The 24,897-nt window shown below is 35.9% G+C and overlaps 2 protein-coding genes across 2 annotated transcripts; one reads left to right on the top strand and one right to left on the bottom strand.

The window, feature by feature from the left end:
- Positions 1-9,468: 9,468 nt before the first annotated feature.
- Positions 9,469-10,592, top strand: LOC126679842 (aquaporin TIP3-1-like). The gene is made up of 2 exons (XM_050374848.2): positions 9,469-9,610; positions 9,774-10,592. Exons 1-2 carry the CDS (start codon positions 9,488-9,490, stop codon positions 10,539-10,541), a joined length of 891 nt encoding a protein of 296 aa, XP_050230805.1. The 5' UTR covers positions 9,469-9,487; the 3' UTR covers positions 10,542-10,592.
- Positions 10,593-11,966: 1,374 nt separating this feature from the next.
- Positions 11,967-15,527, bottom strand: LOC126681456 (uncharacterized). Its single transcript, XM_050376996.1, has one exon. It carries the CDS (start codon positions 15,525-15,527, stop codon positions 11,967-11,969), a length of 3,561 nt encoding a protein of 1,186 aa, XP_050232953.1.
- Between the last annotated feature and the right edge of the window lie 9,370 nt (positions 15,528-24,897).

Here is a 24,897-nt window from a genome sequence, read left to right as displayed (position 1 = left end):
AACTTTTGCACCAAAATGCTTCCGCAGTGCTCCTAAGTACCCGAAATACTAAAACATGTAATAAGGCATTCGAAATACCATAAAACCGTGATAAAAATGTTAATAAAGCATGCGGAAACGACTCTAAAGATAGGAGTAAAATACTCCTATCAAACCTCCTCACACTAAATCTTTGGTTGTCCCCAAGCAAGAAATGAACTTAGGCAAAAACCGACTACTTGTCAACAAAAGTACTCCCAATCGATAAAGGTTCAAATGCAATTCTCTAATGTCAACAACTCATGATTCATGCAAACAAATGAAGAATGCAATAGATAAAACATATGAAAATGGCACTCAAGATAAAACAAAAGTTTAACAAATCTTTTCGAACGGAAATTACGAGAGTACTATCACTTAAGGGACATGCGAGCATTTGGTCAATCTTAAAATATGAACACAATGGCAATCACTCATAATCATTAAACACAAGCAAAAGTATCTCACAAGATTTCTCTCTCACACACAAGTGTTTAAGGTAAAGAAATGAAGCACACAAAGCACAGAATTCCCATAGGTTTGCTCTTAGTCCTAGACTCCACTACTTAGCTCGGTGATCAACAATTATCATATGGACTTTTACGGGTTGTAACTTGGCCAAAGGTCGGGGTAGGTTGAAGTTGATATTTAAGCTAAACTTGACTTGAAACTAGATAATACATTAATATCAAAAACTTGGGCTAGCTTGGAATTTTTAACACAATTGAACTCTTTTTACATTTGAATGCCTTTATTTCTTTTTCTTTTCTTGCTTTCTATTTTTTTTTCTTTTATATTTTTCCTTTATTCTTTCTTTGTTTTGATTTTCTTTCTCGTCTTTCTTTCTAGGCATAAAGCTCTCTTATAAGTTCAAGTTCAAACTTTTTCTTTTTCCTCAAGCTACTACCTCAACCTCCTCACACTAGTTCTCAAGTCAAGTTTGGGTGTTTAGAGTGGAAATGGAAGACGGGATTGGTGTGTGAATACGGTTATATCAACAAAGGTCTAGGCCCAACTTGGCTATCTAGAGGTACAAGGTAAGCATTTAAAGTGGTCTCTAGAATTGGTTACACCTATTGCCATATTCATCTAATCATTAATCACTCAACAATGTAATCTCGAATGGACACTAAGCAAATTCTAGGAATTCCGGCACAAAATGACACTCGCAATAATAAATTAGGCTCAAAATGCTCTCAAAATTTAGCAAAAGAAAATGGTGTCATGCTCAAATGCTTAAATCCTATGAATTCATGCCAAAATATGCTCATACTCCAAGTGACACAAAAATTTCAATTCAAAACACATTTCATGAATCCGAGTCAAGTACCTCGATCATACCCAAAAAACATACCATTTTAAGATTCGTTTTTGAATGCTAACTACACATGTCTAATTCCATTGCATTTCATTAAGCAAGCATCAACCATAAATTGTTTAAACTAGACAAAAGCATTGAGACATTCATAAACCGGGAGATACTAATTGTTGACAAATTTCCAAAAATTGCATAAAGTCTCATTTCCAAAAACATGATTTCAAGACAAGAGAATAGTGCTAAGCACACTACAACCTACATCTTAACAACATAACAAAGCTTTAGCGGAGGTGACTCGACAACTAGACTACTAACACAAACTAAAACAACAAAGCAAAATAAAACACACTAAAGCATAAAACAAGATAAATTTCTACTAACGACATACAATTGACTAACCCTCCTCACACTATTTCGAACTTAGTCCCTAAGTAAGAAATATAAAGCAAAATTGTATGAGTTGAGTTAGAGAAATGCAAATCTTGTTTTAGTCGAATTCCGGTGGTTCGGGCGATGGAGTTGGAGATGGATAAGCCGGCGCCCCCGGGGCATTGAAATAGTCACGTAATTTCTCCTCGTGGCGCCTTTGTCGATCATGAAGCGTCGTCATGCGATATTCCATACGTGCCCACATCTTGCGTTGATCCTCCATGAATCGGAGTTGGGCGGCTTCAAAGTCATTCCTTGTATCCACATTAGGAGCGGGAGGCTCCCATTGCACGCCCTCCGGTATTGCTCCTCCTTCGGCGCTTGTTCCGGCTGCATGTTTGTCTTTCCTCCTCACCGGCTCTTTAGCTCGCCTCGGCTCTACCTCTTGCCTTGGCGATGCGCGCAACCTAGGCGGAATTGGTTCGCCGGGATGTGCTTCCACCCAATTATCATGCTTGTACTTTCCCACAACTCTTTCCTTTCTCACATACCCTCCGATACTCAAGTGATCCATGTCTATCATTCGTGGCGGTTGAATTTGATACTTGCTTTCATCAAACTCCGGATCTTTTCGTGCCAAAAACAACACCAACCATCCGAATCCTTTCTTCTTTTAAGCTTTAGGCTCCTCTTGGAGCAACTTCATCAACCGATACGCCAAATGCACTTGCTTCTCTCGTTCCATTGGGTGATTCAAAGCTTGCAAAAGGAACAAATCCGACCGTGCTACTTTGTGATGCTCATGGCGTCCATAGAAGGTGTAGCCGTACCACTTAAGCAAGATTATAGTGGCAATATCCCGAACTTCTTTCAACTTGGAAAAGTGTGAGTCGTAGCTTGGTTTCCCCGATGCCTTGTTCCATATCACGTTTGCATCAAAATCACCCTTATGCGACAATTCTTTCATCCCTAAGTCGGTGAACCCAAAATCTTGATACAAGTTGATCATGGAATATTCCCGCTCCTTGCCGTCCAACCGAAAGGTAATAGAAGTGTCGGTGGTGGACTCAATTATAGTGAAGAATTCGTATGTGAGTGCTTCGCATTGCTCATGCGGTATCCTTATCAACTTGTCAAGAAAAAGGAATTGAATGAGATCATCCAACTTCTCATGAATGCCCAATTTTTCCATAGTCATCCAACAAATTTCATACGCATCGGTGACACCAAATTCCTTAAGCTTCTCATAGCGTTCACCCTCACTAACCGAGCGGATTTCGAAGGGTGCCTTGTATTTCCATGAGAGAGCCCCGAAATTGGTTGTTTTCTTCGATGAACGGATAGGTTGTGGTGGTAGCTCATCTTGAAATTCTTGCTCACTAGGAGGTATGGATTTTTGCTTGGAGGCTCGGCTTGCTCTTGTATTCCGGGACATTGTAGAGGAGGGAAAAGGGTGTTTGGAAATGTGTTTAGTTTTGAGTTTGGCTTAAAAATGGTAGAGATAGAGCTTGGAAAATTTTTGCTAGAAGAAAGAGAATGGAGTTCTTGGCTATGGAGTTTTGGATAATTATGGAAAAGAATTTGGAGAAGAAGAAGTGTTGGAGTTCTTTTTGGGGTAAGATTTGAAAAATATGAGATGAGGGGTGGAGATTTTGCCATGCCATTAATTGTTGTGAAGTGTGTTTCTAATTTGAAGGCCACGATTTAAACACCTCATCAATCCATGAGCCTTAAAACACCAACCAATAGGAACATTTCAAAGCCAAGAAGGAAAAAAAAAATCCCCCCCCCCCTTAATAAAGGTGGGCTCGAATCGAGCCCACCCTTGAGATGTCTAGCTCGATTACAAATTGCCTTGTTACAAATTGCCTTGTTAGACTTAAATATACATATCTTCAAATTTCAGTGTACAAAAAATGCAGCTTCCACAGTCTACTCTACACCATTAGTTCCCAAAAAGCAAAAATAATGCAGCTGCAAAACAAAGTAAACCAAAAAAAGCAATCAATGTGTAATAAGAAGAAAACATTGACTCAAAATGGAGTACTAACTGGTTAAATAATAAAAATTTGACTCATCTTTCATAGATTTTAAGTCACCAAATAAACTCACTTTTTTGAAGGCAACAAATAACTTATGTCACACAACTAAAAGAGAAGCAATTCTAGACTTAAAGTGGAAGCTTCATCATTGCCAAAGGAAATGATAAATTAGCTCAAGACAGAGAAATCAAACACAATATGCAGCAACTACAATTTGCAGTCACTGCATTTAACAGACCTCATCAATGTCTATTGCTAATAAAGCTCAGATGTTAAAAGTGTACCAAGTAGGAACACTAAAGATCATAAAAAGGTGGCATATATCAAATCCCTCAACAGTTTACAACCTATAGTATTGTAACTTAAATGTGGAAGCATCATCATAGCCATTAGCATAAAACAAACAGAGAAATCAAAGCAAATCATAACAGAAGCATCATACCAAGTACCAACCAAGATCTCTACAATGTCTAAGCCAATATATCATTATAGCAAGCAAGGCAAGAACAGATAATTAATGATGCAGCAAGGCAAGAACAGAAATGCAGTAAGTATATCAGAAATGCCAAAAGGAGCAAAAGCTTCCACTGATTAGGAAATCATGATGCAGCAAGAAATGATAAAAAAGATCAAATAGTTAAAGACAAATTGTTAATCATATTTAGGATTTGCTGGATCTTGAAAACCTGCAAAATAAAAAACATAAACAAGTCAGCAAACATTATAATTAAAAGAACAAAAATAAAACAAATTAAGTAGAAAAATTACCTTCTTCCAGCTCTTCCAACTCTTCCAAAGTCTGCTCAACAGAAACAGGCTTTGATGGATCTCTTAGCCAATCTTGAGTGAAAATTAAGGCCTCCACAATCTTAGGAGTTAGACAGCTTCTAAAGTCATCAAGCACTCTTCCACCAGTGCTAAAAGCAGACTCTGAAGCAACTACGGAGACTGGTACTGCAAGTATATCTCGGGCCATTCTAGAGAGGACTGGGAACCTCTGAGAATTGTACTTCCACCATTTCAGAATATCAAAGTTCCCATCATTAGGAACTAATGGCTCACTTAAATAGACATCCAGTTCTGATTTCTTGCTTCTACCCACACCACCAGTCTCCAACATTTGCTGCATAAACCTCTCCTTTAACACAGAATTGGCTTGAGAGAATTGGTCAAGAATTTCAGATGAGGCACTCTGCCCAGCAACTTCCAATTCTTTCTTATATTGGAGATCATAGTCATTAAACAGCTCAACCAAGTCATCCATCACACAAGTAAACAAGAATTTCCCATTATGAGAACCATACATCTGAGTCAAGGTATACTCCATGTACACAATTCTATCCCTAGGATCTAAAATGATAGCAAAGAATATCAGTTTGTTCATAATTACTGGATCACCCCAATACTTGTCAAATTTTGCTTTCATTTTAGTTCCCATTAACCTTAATGACACATCACTAGAAGCAATCCAATCTTGGAGAATTGTACACAAATCGGATATCTCATTTAAATGGTTGTTAGAAGTCACATAAAGAGAACCAGAAATTCTCAATGTCATTTTATAAAAGCATTCTAACATACCACACAACTCCCTAACATTTTCCCAATCACTAACACTAGGCACATCATCACCTAAGTCTTTCTTAAAAATGGACTCCACATCCTCATACTCTTCAAACACTATCTGATATAGTAAAGCAGTACTCAACATAAGATATGTTGAATTCCACCTAGTTGATACATCAAGACACAAAAAACGCTTACAAACAGTTTCAGTGGACTCTTTGCATTCTTTAAATTCACTCAACCTAAGTGGTGAATTCTTAATGTATCTAACTGCCCTCCTAACTTTTTCAAATGAAGTACCAGACTCTTTCAAACCATCAGAAACAACCAGATTCAGAATGTGAGCAATACATCTCATGTGTGCATACTTACATCTAATAGTAGTACCACCCCAACTTATCATTTTTTTCATAAAAAAGGACATAGCAGCAGTATTGTTCTCAGCATTATCAAGGGTCACAGAGAATATATTTTTAAACCCCCACTCTTGCAAACAAGTTTCTAATGCCTTATCCAAATGCTCACCTTTATGCTTAGAACAAGGGACAAAGGATATGATTTTTTTATTAAGCTTCCAATCATTGTCTATGTAATGAGCAGTTACACACATATAATTCAGTCTTTGGTTAGATGTCCATGAGTCACTAGTTAAACTGACTCTTTGTGTACTTGTTTTTAGAATATTTTTCAATTTCAATTTCTCCTCAATAAACAAGCCATAACAGTCTCTATTCACAGTAAATCTGGAAGGGATTTTAAACATTGGACAAGCTACACTCATTAACCTTCTAAAACCCTGTTTCTCAACAAACTTAAAGGGCAATTCATCAACTACTATCATATATGCAACAACTTGTCTAACAACATCCTGATCAAATTTCCATGAAGCAACATTAAACATTTCAGGACCAGCAACACAACCAGCATTCACAACAGGCTGAAAATATAGCAGAGCTTGCCTAGTTTCTACAGTGTGTGGGTGTTTACTACATCTAAGCATATGACTCCTCAAAGTAGATGTGCCATTTTCTTTGGCATGACAGTTATAGATACGAGCACAGTACTTACATTTAGCTTGCAAAGTAACACCATTTGAATCTTTAATGGAATCAAAATGGTCCCATACCACTGATCTCTGTTGTGACTCCTTTCTTTTTTTTTGGATTTGCTTCCACATTAGCATTTGCATTCTGGCCAGCACAAACAGGGTCAGGTATAGCTTCCACATCAGGTCCTTCTTGGCCAATTGTAGGCTCAAGTTGGCTATCTGTTTGGTGAATCACCATTTCAGGTTCCATCTACATAAATAAAGACAAGGACAAAAAAACTCAGATAGCCAACCATGAAGAAATGTACAGACAAAACTCAAACATCACTACAGATTACAGAATATCAAGCTTAAGCTTCCACCACAAAATTGAAATCACAGAAATAAAATCCGACCAATAAAAAGATGATCCAGCCTTAGTAAAAGTCATATTACTTTAATATAATCCTTTCAAAGCTTCCACACAAGTCCTTTTGCCAAACAAGCTTTGACAAGTTGTACATGAAAGAAAAAACAGAAGAGAAGAAGCAAATTAGCAAACTGAGATAAACCATTGCAGTACCAGACTGATAAAACCCATAAACTATGGGTTTTATCATAATAAACAAATAAGCAACCGAGATATACTCATATACATACCTATTAATCTGGTCTTTTTGGTAAGAAATTCAAGATATGTAACAATAAACAACAAAACAAGAAAAAAGGTTAGATTCAATAGATTAAATCCAATATTAATAAAAAAATTGAAATAACTCTAAATCGGACATTGTTTACCTTTAAGGTCGAGTATTTCTTCACAAAATCACCAGAGATTTCATCTATTAAACATCAGAGTGAATTAGGGTTTCACTTTGCTGTACTAGAGAGAAACGATGGTTTATCTCAGTTTAACATTTAGGGTTTCACAGCACACCACGTTTATCAGACAGTAAATCCATTAGAGAGAAGAACAGAAGGTAATAAGAGGCTGAGAGAGGATAACATTTAGGTTTTCTTTGATTAGAGAGAGTAGCGAACAGAGAGTCGAGAGGAGAGAGCGTTAGGGTTTGAGCGTTTCAGTGTCGGTGAGGTCGAGTGATTTAGGGTTAAGAAATTTTTAAGGGGAGTATTTATACTACCCCTATACCTAAAACAAAACGACGTCGTTTTGCTTCCTCGGTTTTTCGGTTCGGTTAACCGAGCCCTGAAACCAAATCATAACCAAAAACCGCAAAAACCCAGAATAACCACACCGCTATAACCGATTTAACCACTCCGTAATTTATTTTGACTCGGTTCGGTTCGGTTTTACGGAGTGGTTCGGTTTTTGCTCACCCCTAGTTGGACTGATCAGCTTTAGTATAAAGAGAAATATTTAAAGCCAAAGGTTCAGTAGTTTCAGGATCAGCTTCAGAAATATTTTCTTCTTAACAGAATGAGTATATTCTTTCTCAACATTCTTCGATGATGATGAGGCAGCAAGATTGGTAGTTGGTAGACCCAGATCTGTAATTTTTCTTTTCAGACCAGTGAGCCAAGATTTAGTTCTCATCCTTATCGACTTATCAAACATTTCAAACCTAAATTGAGTGATGTCCGAATATCAGCCTGTGGAAGGGTGATATTAGTTTCGTCAGATTTAGCTCCACCATCAACAACAAGTTAGAAAACTCCAATAAAATCTGAGAGACCTGATTCACGAAGGACTCCTTTTGCTCTTCTATTAGGCCTCACTTGGTTGGGAGTAAATTCACTAAGGAAGTTTAATTTTTCGAGAAATAGCATTTTTTCTCACTTGGTTCACTTTTGCCAATCTACTTCCCGGGAAGTTAAGGGGTTGACTTCTCTTTGACTAGGAAAATGACTTTCCTAGCAAAATCTAGGTAAGTTCATCTTCCCTAGTTAAATTAATTAAAACACTATTATATCCTTACATTTAATTAGCCAATTTAGTTATTGAGGGTAATATTGTCTTTAAATTTTAATTAATTAAAAATAAAATGTAACTTTCTGTGAAATTATTCGGTAAACCAAGTAATACAAATTAATATTAACTTTCTCACATTAACTTCCTCATATACTTCCCGTGAACTGTACATTTTTAAACCAAGTGAGTTAGTGAAAGTTCCTTCACTTCTTCGTGAGCATAATTTTTATCAACAGTTCTTTCTCCCTTTTCAAATGAATATTCCTTCTCCATAGAACCCATCTACCACCTTTTCTTCACACTCCTCATTACTCTCTTCTTTTTATTTTTTTTTCACTTTTTTTTTGTCTCTTCCTTTTCACCCACCTATTTTTAACCCACCTTGTTACATGGTTTTATGTGATATGCTTTTATTTGTTGAATTTTTATCCAAAAATATACGCTTTAATTTTTCTCTTTAAATTAATCCACTCGATTGTTGCCATGTCAGGTGGTATAATAAAATGAATTAAAATAGATGGATTAAATAAAATTATTCGTAATAAATATAGAAAATATTATATAATTATTACTAGAGAAATACATTTTTCGTATATATTAGCATCACTATGATTCGAGAAAATCAAATCTCTTGTAAAGCTATTTTAAGAGAATTTTATAGATAGATTTAGTATGTCACGTAGTTCGGAGGATAAAACAAAATATCTAATAGTAAGATAAATTTAAATTTTTGCACGTTGTAATTTCAATTAAAAGTACAACAGTCTACAATTTTTTTATTTATTTTATTGTTAGGATTTATTTAAAAACGCATCATTAAATGATGTGAATAATGTAATTTAAAAAAAAATCACGTGTTCAAGTTCAATAATTTAAAATTATTTTAGAAAACTTTTGCTTGAAACCTTCGCTTTTTTCTGTTTGTATTAGTGGATCAATTAATCATTTAAAAACTTTTGCTTGAAACGTTCGCTTTTTCTGTTTGTATGAGTGGATCAATTATCTTTTAAAACCTTTTTTTTACCATATATGGTCTACTTTAACTTTCCACATAGGACACGACTGATAATGTTGGACGTACCTAAGCACTTTGGTAATGTGTTAATTTTGATGATATCAGATACAAATTATTGGGTACATTATTGAAAGCACTGATAAGCTCACTTTACGCCTATAAATAAGATGATTTTTGGGGAACAAGAGCCATACCTTTAGCCATGGTATTGGAAAATGAAGCACTCTCAATTTCAGTCGAGGCTTCAAATAATGTTAAGGCCAGACGATCTTCAAGCTCATCTTTTCTTACTCGCATTGGCATCGACGAAGTTTATTCACCAGAGGTAAGTATTTTTTTTATCAAAGATGATAATTGACTCTCTAGAGTTTCAACTGTAGTTGTTAGTTACGGCAACAAGTGAATTAAACGTTCATCCAAAATAGCATTTGTAAATTATAAACCCTAATGTATTGTCTTCTCATAGATTTCATTCTCCTTCGTTATAGATGTGGAGGGCAGCAATGACGGAGCTAGTAGCAACAGCAACATTTTTGTTCACTCTCTCAACAACAATTATCGCATGCTTGGATTCACAGCAGACCGATCCAAAGCTTATTATACCAATAGTCGTCTTCTTCATCGCCTTCTTTTGGCTTATGGCAACAGTTCCTTTATCAGGAGGTTTCTTTAGCCCATCGATCGCTTTCATGGCAGCTTTAAAAGGCATCATAACTTTTGTTCGCGCTCTCTTCTACAGCTTAGCACAGATATTCGGAGCCATATTAGGGTTTGTTATATTAAAGAGTGTCATGAATCCTGAAGCAGCGCATAAGTATGCCCTAGGTGGCTGCGTCGTTAATGAAAATGGTGAAGGAGTTAGTGCGGGGACTGCATTAATGGTCGAATTTTCATGCACGTTTCTTGTTCTGTATATCGCTATGACAGTTCTTTTGGACAAGAGGAAGTGTCAGGATCTAGGGTTGATTATGGTTTGTGTAATGATATCAGGTGCTTATGCAGTGTCGGTTTTTGTGTCGACCACCGTGACTGGGCGAGTCGGATATGGTGGCGTCGGGCTAAACCCGGCTAGGTGTTTAGCTCCTGCAATCTTGCTTGGTGGTTCGTTGTGGGATGGGCATTGGGTTTTCTGGGTTGGATCATTTTTGTCTTGCTTTGTTTATTATGCATATAGTATCGTGATACCAAAGCAGGGGTTTGTAAGAGCAGAAAAGGAAGAAGATTTGGTGCAGATTGTTAGGGCTTCTTGTTTGTGATCTGAATCTTCCACTTTTTTTGAAGGAAAAGTTAAGGAATTTATTGCTAAATTAGTGGTATGTTTTTTTAACTGTTAAAAAAGGTCTATATAGTTTCAAAAAAAAAAAGGTCTCTATAATTCCAAAAATAAAATTAGGTTTTATGGTTCTTATCAATTTGCCCATGATTTAAAAAAAAAAAACAATCAGTTATAGACTAATTTTAAGAAAATTATATTAGTTATAGAGTGATTTTAAAATTTGAATGAGGACAATATATTTGTTAAAAAAATTACTGGTTGTGTTGACCCACTTAATGCAAATATGACATGCATTTGCACAATCTTTTAAAAAGAGAGTATGATTTTACAATTTTGACTAATGGTCTGTTATCTCTTTAAGTGTTACCAAATACATTTCGGTTTAGTTTGTAGCTGTGTGGCAAGATAATGTATATAAGTAGGATAAAATATATATGTACATAATGCGTCATGTCAGCTTTAAATAAGTCGTGAATATATTTGGTAACATTTAAAAAGATGATGGACCAAACTGGTAAAATTTTAAAATTTTAATATATTTAACAAATGAGACATAGTTATGTTGACCTGCTTAATGCAAAGTTTAAAGACATACCTATATATGATAAATTTTTCTGAAATGGTCCACAAATTTATAGTCCATAATATGAAGTTTTTAAGAAGCACGGAAACTTCGACAAAGTTGCGTTTCCCGTTTCGGAAACGTTTCGGAAACGTTTCGGAAACCGGAAACTCTTGGACACCCGTACGAAACGTTTCGGGCCGTTTCCGTAAATAATAAAATTAAAAATTTATAAAAAAATTAAAATTATTACCCACAAATAAAAAAATCTAACTAGTTATCATAAATTTTACATTCGCATTGCCCACAATACATCAAATATACTTATTTGTGTTGAATTATATTATATTTTTTTATATATTTATAAAATTTTAAATATTCAGTATATTAAAATTGATTATTTTGTTAATTATCATAAATATTTAGATAATATTTTTATAAATATATCCCTACATTTTTGTTATTTACACGTTTCCCCCACGTTTCGTGTCCTTCATTTTGAAAAACTTTCGTTTTCCCGTGTCCGTTTCGTATCGTTTCCGTTTCCCGTTTCCGTTTCCGTGCTACCTAGGGGAAAACTATTGATTATAGGACTTATGAGAGGGGGAATGAGACGCACACTCAAGACTTTAGCGATCAAACAATAATATTAATCAAAACGTGATGAAAATTAGCGTGAAGATTAGGAATTGGCGGGACCGGAATATCTTTTTCTAATTTTGAATAGACATATATAATGCTTTTTCTCACTCTTTTGAATTCTTTTTTTTTTTGGTAAATGATAGATATATTAGCACAACCACAAGACGCGGTTGGCAAAAGGAGAAAATACAAGAAATCAAACTATGTCCGGAAAATGAAATCTAAACTCCTAAAAACATCATTACCACTATACGGAAAAGATGGATTGTGATATCTATAATGAATCACACCCTTAGAAATACAAAGAAAAACCAAGTCCTTGTAACTCGTGCTTGTATCCGCGAAAACTCTTTTATTCCTCGCTTTCCAAAGCTCCCAAACACTAATAAACCAAATAGTTCCCCACAAATTTCTGAACTTTGGTTTTGCAAGAGAAATCCATTCAAAGTAGAAGGCATCAATACTCGGAGGAGCCGACCAACCTGAAATCTGAATACGGCTAAGCATTATACACCAAAAAACCCATGCTTTGCTGCAATGTAGGACTATATGAAGCCCCGTCTCCCTTACGGTGCACAAACTACAAAATTGCTGGTCTTCGGCAAGCAAACCCCGCTGAAAAAGGAACCAATTCGAAGATAGACGCTCTCTATATAATAGCCAAGTGAAGAACTGTATACGCGGCGGGATTTTTTTATTCCAAACACACACCAGAAAACTGACGTTGCTGTCAATTCTGCCAAGATTCAAGGAGCAGAAACTTGAAGAGCTAAATCTGACTTCTTTGCTGCACCAAAGTGGACGGTCTGGCTGATCATAAATGATACGGATCTGCCCAAACATACCCTGAAGATTCTCCCAGCAGTGAGCTTCTCCCACCCGCAATCTCCTCTTCCATTTTAACTCAGAAATACCGCCCTCATTATCTGCTAAAATATTCAAATAATCATCTTGGTTCAGGGAAAGATTATAGAGCTGAGAATGACTTTTAAATAATGGAAGCACCTGACCTTCAAACCAAATGTCTTTCCAAAATTTAATATCTTCTCCATTCCCTACCTTGTATCGAACGTTGTCGCAAAACAGATTCCAAATGTCAGAATTATTTGCACAAATCTTCCGAATACCACGCCACATTGTCGATAAACTTTTATTATTTGTGCTAATAATGTCATGCCATGAATTAAGTCTAGAGCTATCCCGAACCACTAAGAACCACATAGATTGTTTATCACAAGAAATTAACTTCCAAACCCATTTCAACAACAGACTTTGATTTTTTAAGTGCAGAGACGGAATGTTTAGACCTCCATAACGAGTTGGAAGACAAACTGTATCCCAAGCTACTTTGCACAACCCCCTACCATTAGCTGAACCAGACCACAGGAACATACGCATATTACTCTCCAAATAAGCAATAACAGAAAAAGGAATCGCCAAATTACACATTGAGTAGACATGTAAACTTGCGAGAACTGATTTAATCAAAACCAAACGACCCGCCGGCGATAGAAGATTACCTTTCCAAAGGGCAAGATGATGCATAAAATTATGTTTCAAGTGGTCAAAATGAGATATCTTAAGGACATTCTTAGAGAGCGGCATACCCAAATAATCAATCGGCAGTTTCTCCGTTTTGCAGTTCAGGATGTTGGCAGCTGCAGTTAAATCAGCTTCCTGCACATTTAAACCAATAATGGAGCTCTTTTTAAAATTAATACGTAAACCAGAGATAAGCTCAAAACACCGAAGAATACGGAGCAAATTCTTAATCATTTCCATATTGTTTGGAATGAATAAGAGAGTGTCGTCCGCGAACTGCAGGATAGATAAAGACTCATGATAATCTTCAATTCTAATGCCCTGAATAAGACCCAAATCCTTCGCCTTATCAATCAAGATTTTAAATCCCTCCGCTGCTATCACGAAAAGCATTGGAGATAGAGGATCTCCTTGACGAACACCCCTTTCCATATAAAAATTCTCTGAAGGACTACCATTAATGAGGACCGAAAGTTGAGAAGTACTCAAAAGAGATGAAATCCAATCAACCCATAGACTGCTGAATTTCATTTGCCGTAGAACACCCATAATAAAAGACCACGAGATGCTATCAAAAGCCTTTTGGAAATCTAGCTTAATAAGAAAATTCTGTTCTTTCCGCCTGGAAGATAGGTTGATGATTTCAGAAGCAATAGAGTGGCATTCATGAATACTTCGACCCTTGATGAAACCAAACTGATTTTCGGAGATGATATCAGGTAAACATGGAGCTAACCTGTTTGCTAGAACCTTTGATAGAAGCTTGAAGATACCATTTATAAGACTTATTGGACGAAAATCTTTAATGTTACTAGCTCCTTTTACTTTCGGAATCAAAATTAAGAAAGCCGTGTTAAGCCCTTTCGGAAACAGCCCCGTAGAGCAGAAATCATTGAAAATCTGCATAATATCTTCCTTCACAATCTGCCATGATCTACCATAGAAGAACATGTTAAATCCATCGGGTCCCGGAGCCTTGTTTGGATCGCAACTCTTAAGAGCATTAAACACTTCCTCCTCCTCAAAATAAGCCGTCAAAGAGTTGCATGATTCCTGCCGAATCTGTCTAAACTGCAGCTGATCAAGACAAAAGGAAATCTGCTGTTTTTTCTTGTAATAAAATCTGAAATATTTACTGATTTGAAGCTTGATATCAACTGGTCTGTTATAGCCAATGTTATCGATATAGATTTCAGAGATTAAGTTATTCTTGGCATGAATATTTGCAGCTAAATGAAAGAACGAAGTATTCTTATCACCTAGGAGATTCCAATTCAATCTCGCCTTTTGTAACCAAAGAGATTCTTGTTGTTTTGTAACACCATAAAGATCTGCTTGAAGAGCTGAAAGAGAAATAGATTCATCTTCCGAAAGCTCCCTGTTATCAATTACCGATTCTAATTCCTCAATATTATGTTGAATCGCAGCTGCTTTACTATTTAAATCTCCAAAAATCCGGATATTCCAATCCTTCACAAGCTTCCTGAGTTCTCGAATTTTAAAAACCAAAGAACCATTCGGGTTAGAAACAGCTAAAGATTGCCAAGAAGATTCAATAAAAGAGACAAAGTTTGGATGCTCCCACCAAGCGTTAATCGACCTAAATGGACGGGGACCCCAATTGATTTTCCCAACCGACGAAAAAAATATTGGAACATGATCCGAGAAGGACCTAGCCAATGCCTTAAGATGAAGATCCTGCCAAGTTGTAAGAACCAAAGGAGTAACAAAACATCTATCGATCTTGGATTTAGAAATACTGTTGTACCAAGTGAAAAAACGGCCATTCAGAGGCACCTCCAACAGCCCAGCCTTATTAATAAAGTCTGCAAAATCAAGCATCGAAGCGGAAAAACTAGAACAATAAGCTCTCTCAGATGGGTCTAAAATTTCATTGAAGTCTCCTGTTAAAAAGCATAAAACATTCTGATCTATCTCCTGCAGCAACTCCAACCAGAGATTAGTTCTATCAAAAGGAGAACTATGAGCATAAACCAATATGTATCTAATTGGTTTTGAAAACCAAATAAAGTCCAAGGAGATCCATCTATCCTTTTTCTGAATTCTAGTAGGAGAAATTAAACTAGAATTCCAGACACAAAGTAAGCCACCAGACGCACCATTCGAACTAGAATAACAATAGTCAAAATCCAAGTTTGGCCAAAGCCGACGAATCAAAAAATCATCAATCACTTCCTTTTTAGTTTCAATTAAACCCATGATAGAAAGATTATGCAAAGAAACAAAGGAACGAATAGAACGCTGCTTTCTATACTGAGAAATACCTCCTCGACAATTCCATGAAACAAAATTAAATGTATACGACATAAAATTACAAATAACCTTGAGAGTGCAATCACCTTAAGAGTGATTCAATTGCTCCTTAGCAATCCCTTGAGAGATTAGTTCAATAATCTCATTCTCATGTTCCTTATCAAACAATCCCAACTGCACTCCAACATCCCATGTTTTTTGAGCTTCAGTTCTCTGTATAGTAGACTGATTATCTGGTGATGAATTCCTGTTTCTTTCAGCTGTGTTAGAAGGAACAAGTTGCTGGTTACAACCATTAATAATCCCATCTGAAACATCTGCTACCTCCTTAGAATTCTGCGTGCAAGATTCAAGAGTTCCCTTTGGAGTTACATGTTTGAACTTCTTGCGAATAGTAATATTAGTCATGTCTGGGTTTGGAAAGGTAGCTTTAGAATTAATCGACCCTACATCTGTGGAGGACGTTGAATCAATTGTAATCCCAGGTGATGCAGCTGATGATAGGAGTAGAAATACTCCTATTTTCTATGTCGGTTTTGGGTCTTCTAATATGCTTTTATTGCTATAATTGAGCTATTTTGGGTCTTATTGTGTGTTTTAGTATTTCAGGTTAAATACATGGAAATCAATGAGTTTTGGGTTTAATTTGAGCATTCCGAAGGTTTCCGAAGCAAAGAGACGTCGAAAGCACATTTGCAAGCCTGAAAATCTGACCCGCTGCACTAATTTACGAATATGGACCAGTTCAAGGCTTCCAATGAAATTGCGTTCTTCATAAGAAATAAAGTAGACATCTTAAGCTTTCCAGAGGTTCAAGAACCAACTCATTTGGAGGTTTCTACATCGAGTTATGAAGTTTTGAAGTCAGTGGTTGTGCAGCAGAAATAGTGTCTCTTTCGAGACAAACTTTTGTGCATGTCTCGATCGAGAACCTCACCTTCTCGATCGAGAAGCAAGGCAAAAAATGGCAGAGAATTGTGAAATCTTGCTTCTCGATCGAGAAGCTGACTTTAATGAAGCTTCTCGATCGAGAAGTGAAGAAAACTCAGAAAAAGTCCAAATTTCGAATTTAGAGCTTAGCTTGGAACATTTCCTTATTAAGCCCAACAAAGCTTGTACTAGAATGTTTTATATTTCCTCTTTTAATTTTGCCTATATAAGGCACCTTATCTCTCAACTTTAGGGTATCACTTATTTTGTAACAACACTTTTAGTCATCTTTTAGGAGTAGAATAACTTAGGGTTTTGTGCCTCCATAGTTTCCACCATTGTTGGTGCTTGGAAGCTTTTATTGCTTTGTAAGAACAAGATTTACCTATTGAATACAAGCTTTTATCTTTTATTCTTCATTATCTTCTTTATGATTTATTGTTCTTCATTTAAGGTAATCATTCTCACTTTTGTTATGTTAATTAATTATTGCTTAGTTGTTGCTTTAACTTTAATCATGAGTAGCTAAACTCCTAGTCTAGGGGTTGTTATGATTGCCATGTTTAATTGCTAGATGATTGGTTAGGGTTGTATGGGTTAGGGTTTTGTTGTGTTTATTAGTCTTAATGCCTTGATTAAGTTGGCCTCTTAATCTTTGATTAGTGTTTGATTAGTGAGGGCGAGAGTTAAACTAATCGAATAGACCTAGTTGAGCATAAGCTTAAGACCTAAATGCGCGAGAGTGATTTAGGGATTTAGCGGTTGTTTGAGTTTGCAGATTAATCGGATTGATTGGTGTAGTCGACATTCAATTGCGCGAGAGTGAGTTGGATTTCGACTTATTAATCAATTGTCGGTTCTTCGATTTCCGGCTCGAGAGAGCGGATTTGGATACCTTAGAATGGCTTGACCCGAACCAATACCCGTATACCTGACCTATCTACCTAGGAATTGCTTTGGCTTGATTAGCAACCCTTAGGCACTTTTAATTATCGTTTTTAATCCGTTAATCAATTAGTTGTTGAATTGTTGTTGCTTTTAGTTTATTTATTATTGCTTGAGTTTATTTCCGTAGTGTTAATCAAAACCAATCACTCGTTTGCTATCCGAATTGAATTTCAAGATCGACTTCGCTCACTTTAAACCTCTCATCCTTGTGGGTTCGACAACCCGGACTTAAAGTCCACTTTATTACGAGTTGGCATTTTTGCTAACAAGTTTTTGGCGCCGTTGCCGGGGATGAGGTTGCGTTTAATTGATTGAAAGTATTTTGAAATTCGGTCGAGTTAGCCTTATTTTCTGTTTTTACTTTTCTTTTGTTAGTTTGTGTTTTCGTGAATTACACTTGGTTTTCTTGTTTGTGGTTGCGTAGGAAATCTTGGACTTTATTGGTTTATCTTCAAATATTCTTTTTGATGGAAATTATGGTCGGAAAGGAGTAATGGCATGGAATCAAAGTTATTTCCCGTCCCAAAACATTAAGTACAATTGTGATATTTGTGGGGATTTTAGTCATACCGGAGCCGAGTGTCCTACATTCTATTCAAATTGGAATGACCATGCCAATTGTGTGGGTGATCAATGGCAAGATAGTGACCCATGTTCCGACATATATGATCCGGGGTGGCACAACCCTCCGAACTATGGTTGGGATAACAATTGGGAGAACTTAAATGAGAACTTGAATTTCAACTCAAGTTATCACTCACATCAAAACCAATGGGACTTCAACTCAAATTTTGGCAATGAACTACAACAATCACATGGTTTTCAACAAAATGAAATCTTTGATGAATCTAGCAAAACCGACAAGATCATGGAGTTGTTAGATAGAATGGAGGCACACAACGAAATTCAATCTACACATCTTCATAACCTAGAGATACAAGTTGCTCGGTTAGCTAGTGCTTTGCAAGACACAAACCAAGAAGGATTACCGGTCGTAATAGAAGATACTCCAACACATCATGTTATGGCCATAGATGTGAAAGGTGATGGTGCTTTAGTAGAACATCCTCCCACAAAGGTTCACATAGAGATCGAAAGAGAAAAGTGTGAGGATGTTGAACTTGAAGCTCAAATTTCCAAGCCACTTACTTGTCCCAAGAGTGTAAATGATGAAAGTGAGGAGAAATTTGGTATTACGGTACTCTATGAGGAATTCAACAAATCCTTTGATTATAAAGATCCATTCTTAGAGGGGTTTGATTCCGAGTATGATGGAAATAATACCAAGTATATGAAGATGCTCCATACTCCTCATGCTCATTATTTTAGAGTACAAGCATACTTCATATCGCATGAGCTTTATTTGAAAGAGCCAACACGGAAAAAAAGGGAGAAGATGCTACCAAGACGGCTTCCACATGTTAGGTTGTATTTTTAACAACCTTACGCGAAGAGTCTAGCTTTAGACTCCAACTAAAGCGCACTCGGGAGGCAATCCCGAGAGGTTCGATTTCTTTTCTTGTCATTTATCTTTTGTTATTTATTTTTAGTGTTTCATTTATGTTATTTTGCGTTTGATTGAAAAATATTTTATTCTCTAACCCAAACTCGTGCAATTTTCATATATGTTTTATTTCTTAGCATTGAGGGCATTGCTTAGAAATAGTGTGAGGAGGGTTGGAAAATTGAATCTCGTTTGTGTTTAGATTGTTTTAGGTTGTTTTTATGTGTTTATGCTTTTATGTGTTTATTTAGTTTAAATGTTTTAGGATGTTTGTGTTGTTTTAGGTTGGGATTTTGGTGCCTTTAATGCATGAAGCCTTTGCTTAATTTTGTAAGCATGTTATCTAAGTTGAATAAAATGTTTGAACCATATCAATTGTCGATTTTCCGGTTAATGAATGCTTAGAATGATGTTTCTCGAGTTAACAATTTTTGGTGATGCTTGCCTAATGAAATGACAATCGTATGACATGATTCGATAGGATTAGGGTGAACTCACTTGTGAGCAATTTTAACCCTCGACGCATGCTCGATTTAGCTTGATGCGGATTCATGATATGTATGTCATAAAATTGGGTAATTTTCAAAATCTGGGCATGTTTGGTATAGTTGATGTAGTTCTAGCATATGGCAAAAACACACATTTTTCGTTGATTGAATATTTTGAGCCTACATTTCTTGTTGTGTTTTGCATGCTTAGTCCTAGAACTTGCTCGGTGTCCGTTCAAGATTGCATTGTTGAGTTTTTGGCAATTAGATGAGTATGGCAATTAGGATTACACATTTCTTTAAACCACTTAAAAATCCTACCCTTTTACCCCTAGATAACACAAACTTGAGCCTAAGACCTTTCTTGTTTTTAAACCACATTTTCACACATTTAACCTTTCAAAACTTTACCTCTTTGAACACCACATTTGACTTGATTGACTTTAATGTAGAAACACTTGATCCTAACTTGATGAAAAGAAAAAGAAAAGTGAACAAAATGCCTTAGTAGAAAAGAAAGAAAATCAAAACAAAGAAAGAATAAAGAAAGTTTAGAAAAAAAAAAGAGAAAAAGAAAGAAAAAGAAGTTGAATGCAAAAGAATAAATAGAGGCATGAAAAAAAAAATGTTCACATTGTGCAAAATTCCAAGTTAGATCAATTTGATATATTTTGTGAGTTAGTCATCAAGTTATTTGTTTAACCAAAAATTTTACCTTTCTACCTACCCTAACCCTTAGCCTCATTACAACCCAATAAAGTCCATATGATAATTGTCGGAAACCGAACTAAGTAGTGGAGTCCGGACTATGAGCAAGCCTATGGTGACTTTGCATGTGTTCTTTTACACCTTGATCTTTTGAGTGAGTGAAATCTAGAGAGGATTATTCCATTGCTTAATACTTAAGAACTATGCCATGTTTTGCCCAAGTTAGCTTGTGATAAATTTGTGTACATGTCCCGCATATGATAGCAACCTCGAGATGTAACTTGTTTTGTTAAAGTGCTTTCGTGATTGTAGTCTTAATGTCATCGGATCATGTCATTGTAATTGCATTCCTCATTTGTTTGCATCACTCTTAGTTGTCGGTTCTTGAAGTATTTGTTTGAGTATTCATTGGTTGGAATGCAATGTTTGATACATGTTCAAGTATGAGTTTATTAGTTAGCATGTGTTCTTAAGTAAGATTCATTCATTGCTTGAGGACAAGCAAGGGTTTAGTGTGAGGAGGTTTGATAGGAGTAGAAATACTCCTATTTTCTATGTCGGTTTTGGGTCTTCTAATATGCTTTTATTGCTATAATTGAGCTATTTTGGGTCTTATTGTGTGTTTTAGTATTTCAGGTTAAATACATGGAAATCAATGAGTTTTGGGTTTAATTTGAGCATTCCGAAGGTTTCCGAAGCAAAGAGACGTCGAAAGCACATTTGCAAGCCTGAAAATCTGACCCGCTGCACTAATTTACGAATATGGACCAGTTCAAGGCTTCCAATGAAATTTCGTTCTTCATAAGAAATAAAGTAGACATCTTAAGCTTTCCAGAGGTTCAAGAACCAACTCATTTGGAGGTTTCTACATCGAGTTATGAAGTTTTGAAGTCAGTGGTTGTGCAGCAGAAATAGTGTCTCTTTCGAGACAAACTTTTGTGCATGTCTCGATCGAGAACCTCACCTTCTCGATCGAGAAGCAAGGCAAAAAATGGCAGAGAATTGTGAAATCTTGCTTCTCGATCGAGAAGCTGACTTTAATGAAGCTTCTCGATCGAGAAGTGAAGAAAACTCAGAAAAAGTCCAAATTTCGAATTTAGAGCTTAGCTTGGAACATTTCCTTATTAAGCCCAACAAAGCTTGTACTAGAATGTTTTATATTTCCTCTTTTAATTTTGCCTATATAAGGCACCTTATCTCTCAACTTTAGGGTATCACTTATTTTGTAACAACACTTTTAGTCATCTTTTAGGAGTAGAATAACTTAGGGTTTTGTGCCTCCATAGTTTCCACCATTGTTGGTGCTTGGAAGCTTTTATTGCTTTGTAAGAACAAGATTTACCTATTGAATACAAGCTTTTATCTTTTATTCTTCATTATCTTCTTTATGATTTATTGTTCTTCATTTAAGGTAATCATTCTCACTTTTGTTATGTTAATTAATTATTGCTTAGTTGTTGCTTTAACTTTAATCATGAGTAGCTAAACTCCTAGTCTAGGGGTTGTTATGATTGCCATGTTTAATTGCTAGATGATTGGTTAGGGTTGTATGGGTTAGGGTTTTGTTGTGTTTATTAGTCTTAATGCCTTGATTAAGTTGGCCTCTTAATCTTTGATTAGTGTTTGATTAGTGAGGGCGAGAGTTAAACTAATCGAATAGACCTAGTTGAGCATAAGCTTAAGACCTAAATGCGCGAGAGTGATTTAGGGATTTAGCGGTTGTTTGAGTTTGCGGATTAATCGGATTGATTGGTGTAGTCGACATTCAATTGCGCGAGAGTGAGTTGGATTTCGACTTATTAATCAATTGTCGGTTCTTCGATTTCCGGCTCGAGAGAGCGGATTTGGATACCTTAGAATGGCTTGACCCGAACCAATACCCGTATACCTGACCTATCTACCTAGGAATTGCTTTGGCTTGATTAGCAACCCTTAGGCACTTTTAATTATCGTTTTTAATCCGTTAATCAATTAGTTGTTGAATTGTTGTTGCTTTTAGTTTATTTATTATTGCTTGAGTTTATTTCCGTAGTGTTAATCAAAACCAATCACTCGTTTGCTATCCGAATTGAATTTCAAGATCGACTTCGCTCACTTTAAACCTCTCATCCTTGTGGGTTCGACAACCCGGACTTAAAGTCCACTTTATTACGAGTTGGCATTTTTGCTAACAGCTGACTCCTCGATCATCAATTCTGCACCCTTAGCCAAGGCCGTTGATCTGCTCAAAACTGCAACTGGACTGTGCATTGCCGAGCTAACTACATCAGATCCCACTTTCTCATTCAATCCATTATTACCAGATCGATTGTTCTCTGAACCAGAGCTGTATTCTGAAGAATCCTCCTCAATATTGTCAATAGCAATAGGAATATCCGACTCATAAGCGTGAATAGTAACAGATCTCTTATTCACCTTCACGACCAAATCACAGTCGATATGCGTTACATCTGTTGAAATAAGAACCGATCCCGAGTCCATCCTTTCTTTACTTGAGATCAAAGGGTGGATAGAAATAGTATTACCAAGAGAATTTCCCAGAGAAGTAAAGAAATTTTCCTCCCATGCTAGCAAAGGAACTCCTGAAAAGGAAACCCAAACAAATCTCTGACCCGAAGAAAAGAAACCATCCCAAGGAGTTATGGATATAAAAAAATCATCCAAGGTGGGGAAGAGTTTCTTGAACTGTGTTTGGTCGTCATTATTATAAAAATTCAGAAGTACATAGATCCCTCCAAGAAGCGAATAAGATTCGACAACAATCCCCCGTGATTGCAAAAAAGAGCCAACATGCAGGACATCCATGATATGTTTGAGTGAAGCAATCAGAGAAGTAGATTCTGATTTGTTGCAATCAACTGTTGAATCGTAAACCAATTCCTTCCTGTTAACAACATCAGCATAGGAACGAGAGTCTCTTAAAGACGGAATAATAGCCTGCTTGACTAAAGGCCGAGTTGTCTTCCTTAAATCAACATGTTGCATGGTTTTAGGTTTAGGGTTTGGGAATTTTGAAACAAACGCTCTAAGCTTCCATGACCCAATGAAAACATTGTTCAAACGGTAAAGGGTATCTCTGAAATTCTGATCCGCTTCTAAATGCAAAAAGCCAAATCTACGATTCGCTCGATTCTTCTTCCTTGCAAGAGTTACCCTACCTTTGATAAAATACTTGGCAAAAGCTCGTTGAAGGTCTGAATAAAACCATTGTTCTGGAAAGTTTTCGAAATAGATCACCGGATTGGCTGAAGTCTGCAGATCGACAGTGGCTGGAACAGTTGTGGAGGCCGCAGCGCTGGATCTTGGCAGGTATGGAGGAGGTCGGGGTTTAGGGTTTTGCGGAGCCATCCTCTAAAATTTTATTTCTATTAGCTTATTTTATTTGGTTCTTTTGAATTCTTTTATTATATATTTATTATAAATTGTAAAAAAAAAAGCATCATACATGTGTCTTTCTCCTATAACTTTTTAATCAAAGCTTTCTTCCATTTTCAATAAATGATAGTGCTTTTATTTTAAAACAAAAAGAAAAGCTATTGAAAATAAATATACGACAACTAAAATTACTTTTAATTTTAAAATAATTAATATTATGATATAGCAAAACTTTTCGCGTTTTTTTTATGTAAGTACAAACTAAAAAACATTTGATTTATTAGCACAACTTTTCCAAACTTTTCATTTTATAACCCGATATGCATTTTATGTTTTGTTCTTTTGTTAAAATAACGTCGTTTTTTATTGTACGGATGACCAAAACGACGTCGTTTTAGACATTTATGCTGTAGATGCCACATAATGAAAGATTGATTGTTCTATTAGTTGAGACATTTTATAGTTTGTACTTAAATCGAAAAAAAAATGTTAAAGGTTATGCTATATAATGACATTAACCCTTTTAAAGACTAGCAAGAAATATAAAGACTAGCAAGAAATATAAATCAAGTACTTTTTTTGTTTAACCAACTAAATCTAATTTATTTTAAAAACCAAATAAACAATCAAATGATTAATCAATTAATTTAAATGGTAAAAATATTAGGTAATCTGTATAATTAAATATTTTTTGATCATTTAAAATACATCAATTTTTTTAAAGTTTGCAATTTAATTAACAAAATTGCGAGTTAGATCCAGTTTAAAACAAATTTTGCATTTAGTTGCATAAAGTCATAAATCGATTGCAAAACCTTAAAAACGTTCAATTGAGTCCAAGTTAAATTATTTTTAAGAAACTATTCATTCTAAGTTGGACGGCTTTCTCTAACTATCATCGATGGGCATCAGCGCATCCTTTAAAATTTGCATTAAAATTACAATGCTTATCAGACTCTTTTTAGTCGACTTGTAAAGTTATGAAAACTTAAGGATTGTCCGCAGTGGAATAGCAAGAAATTTAAAATACCATGAAAGTTATTTAATTTTCAAAACTAAGTGGGTCAACAATATGAACAACTCTGGTCCTAAAGGAGATATAAGAGTGAACGACTCTATTTTCAGAGTCCCATTACTCAAAGGAACTTCAGCCATAGAGTCCCCTTCAGGAGAATTTTCAATAAGATAATCAACCGATTTAGTTGGTGAAGATTAGTCAGTTTGGAAAGTCACAAGTGCAGTTTTGTTGATCGAAGAGGGGAAGATTGGACAAATGGAGTGGCCCCAGCTATTAATTCGGCAGTGCGAGGCTTCTTTGATTCTTTACTTCTTCACAGGGCGATCGAAAGCAGATTTTCCAGCC

Source organism: Mercurialis annua, linkage group LG5 (assembly GCF_937616625.2).
Source record: "Mercurialis annua linkage group LG5, ddMerAnnu1.2, whole genome shotgun sequence".
In the NCBI taxonomy this organism is placed as follows: Eukaryota; Viridiplantae; Streptophyta; class Magnoliopsida; order Malpighiales; family Euphorbiaceae; genus Mercurialis; species Mercurialis annua.
Note: the sequence above shows the minus strand (reverse complement) of the source record. Positions and strands in the feature narration are given on the sequence as shown.

Excerpts from the sequence above, each read along its gene's own strand:
- LOC126681456 (XM_050376996.1), bottom strand. The coding sequence starts at position 15,527 with ATGGGTTTAATTGAAACTAAAAAGGAAGTGATTGATGATTTTTTGATT.
- LOC126679842 (XM_050374848.2), top strand. The coding sequence starts at position 9,488 with ATGGTATTGGAAAATGAAGCACTCTCAATTTCAGTCGAGGCTTCAAAT. Across the intron at positions 9,611-9,773 it reads ACGAAGTTTATTCACCAGAG|ATGTGGAGGGCAGCAATGAC; the intron begins GTAAGTATTTTT and ends CCTTCGTTATAG.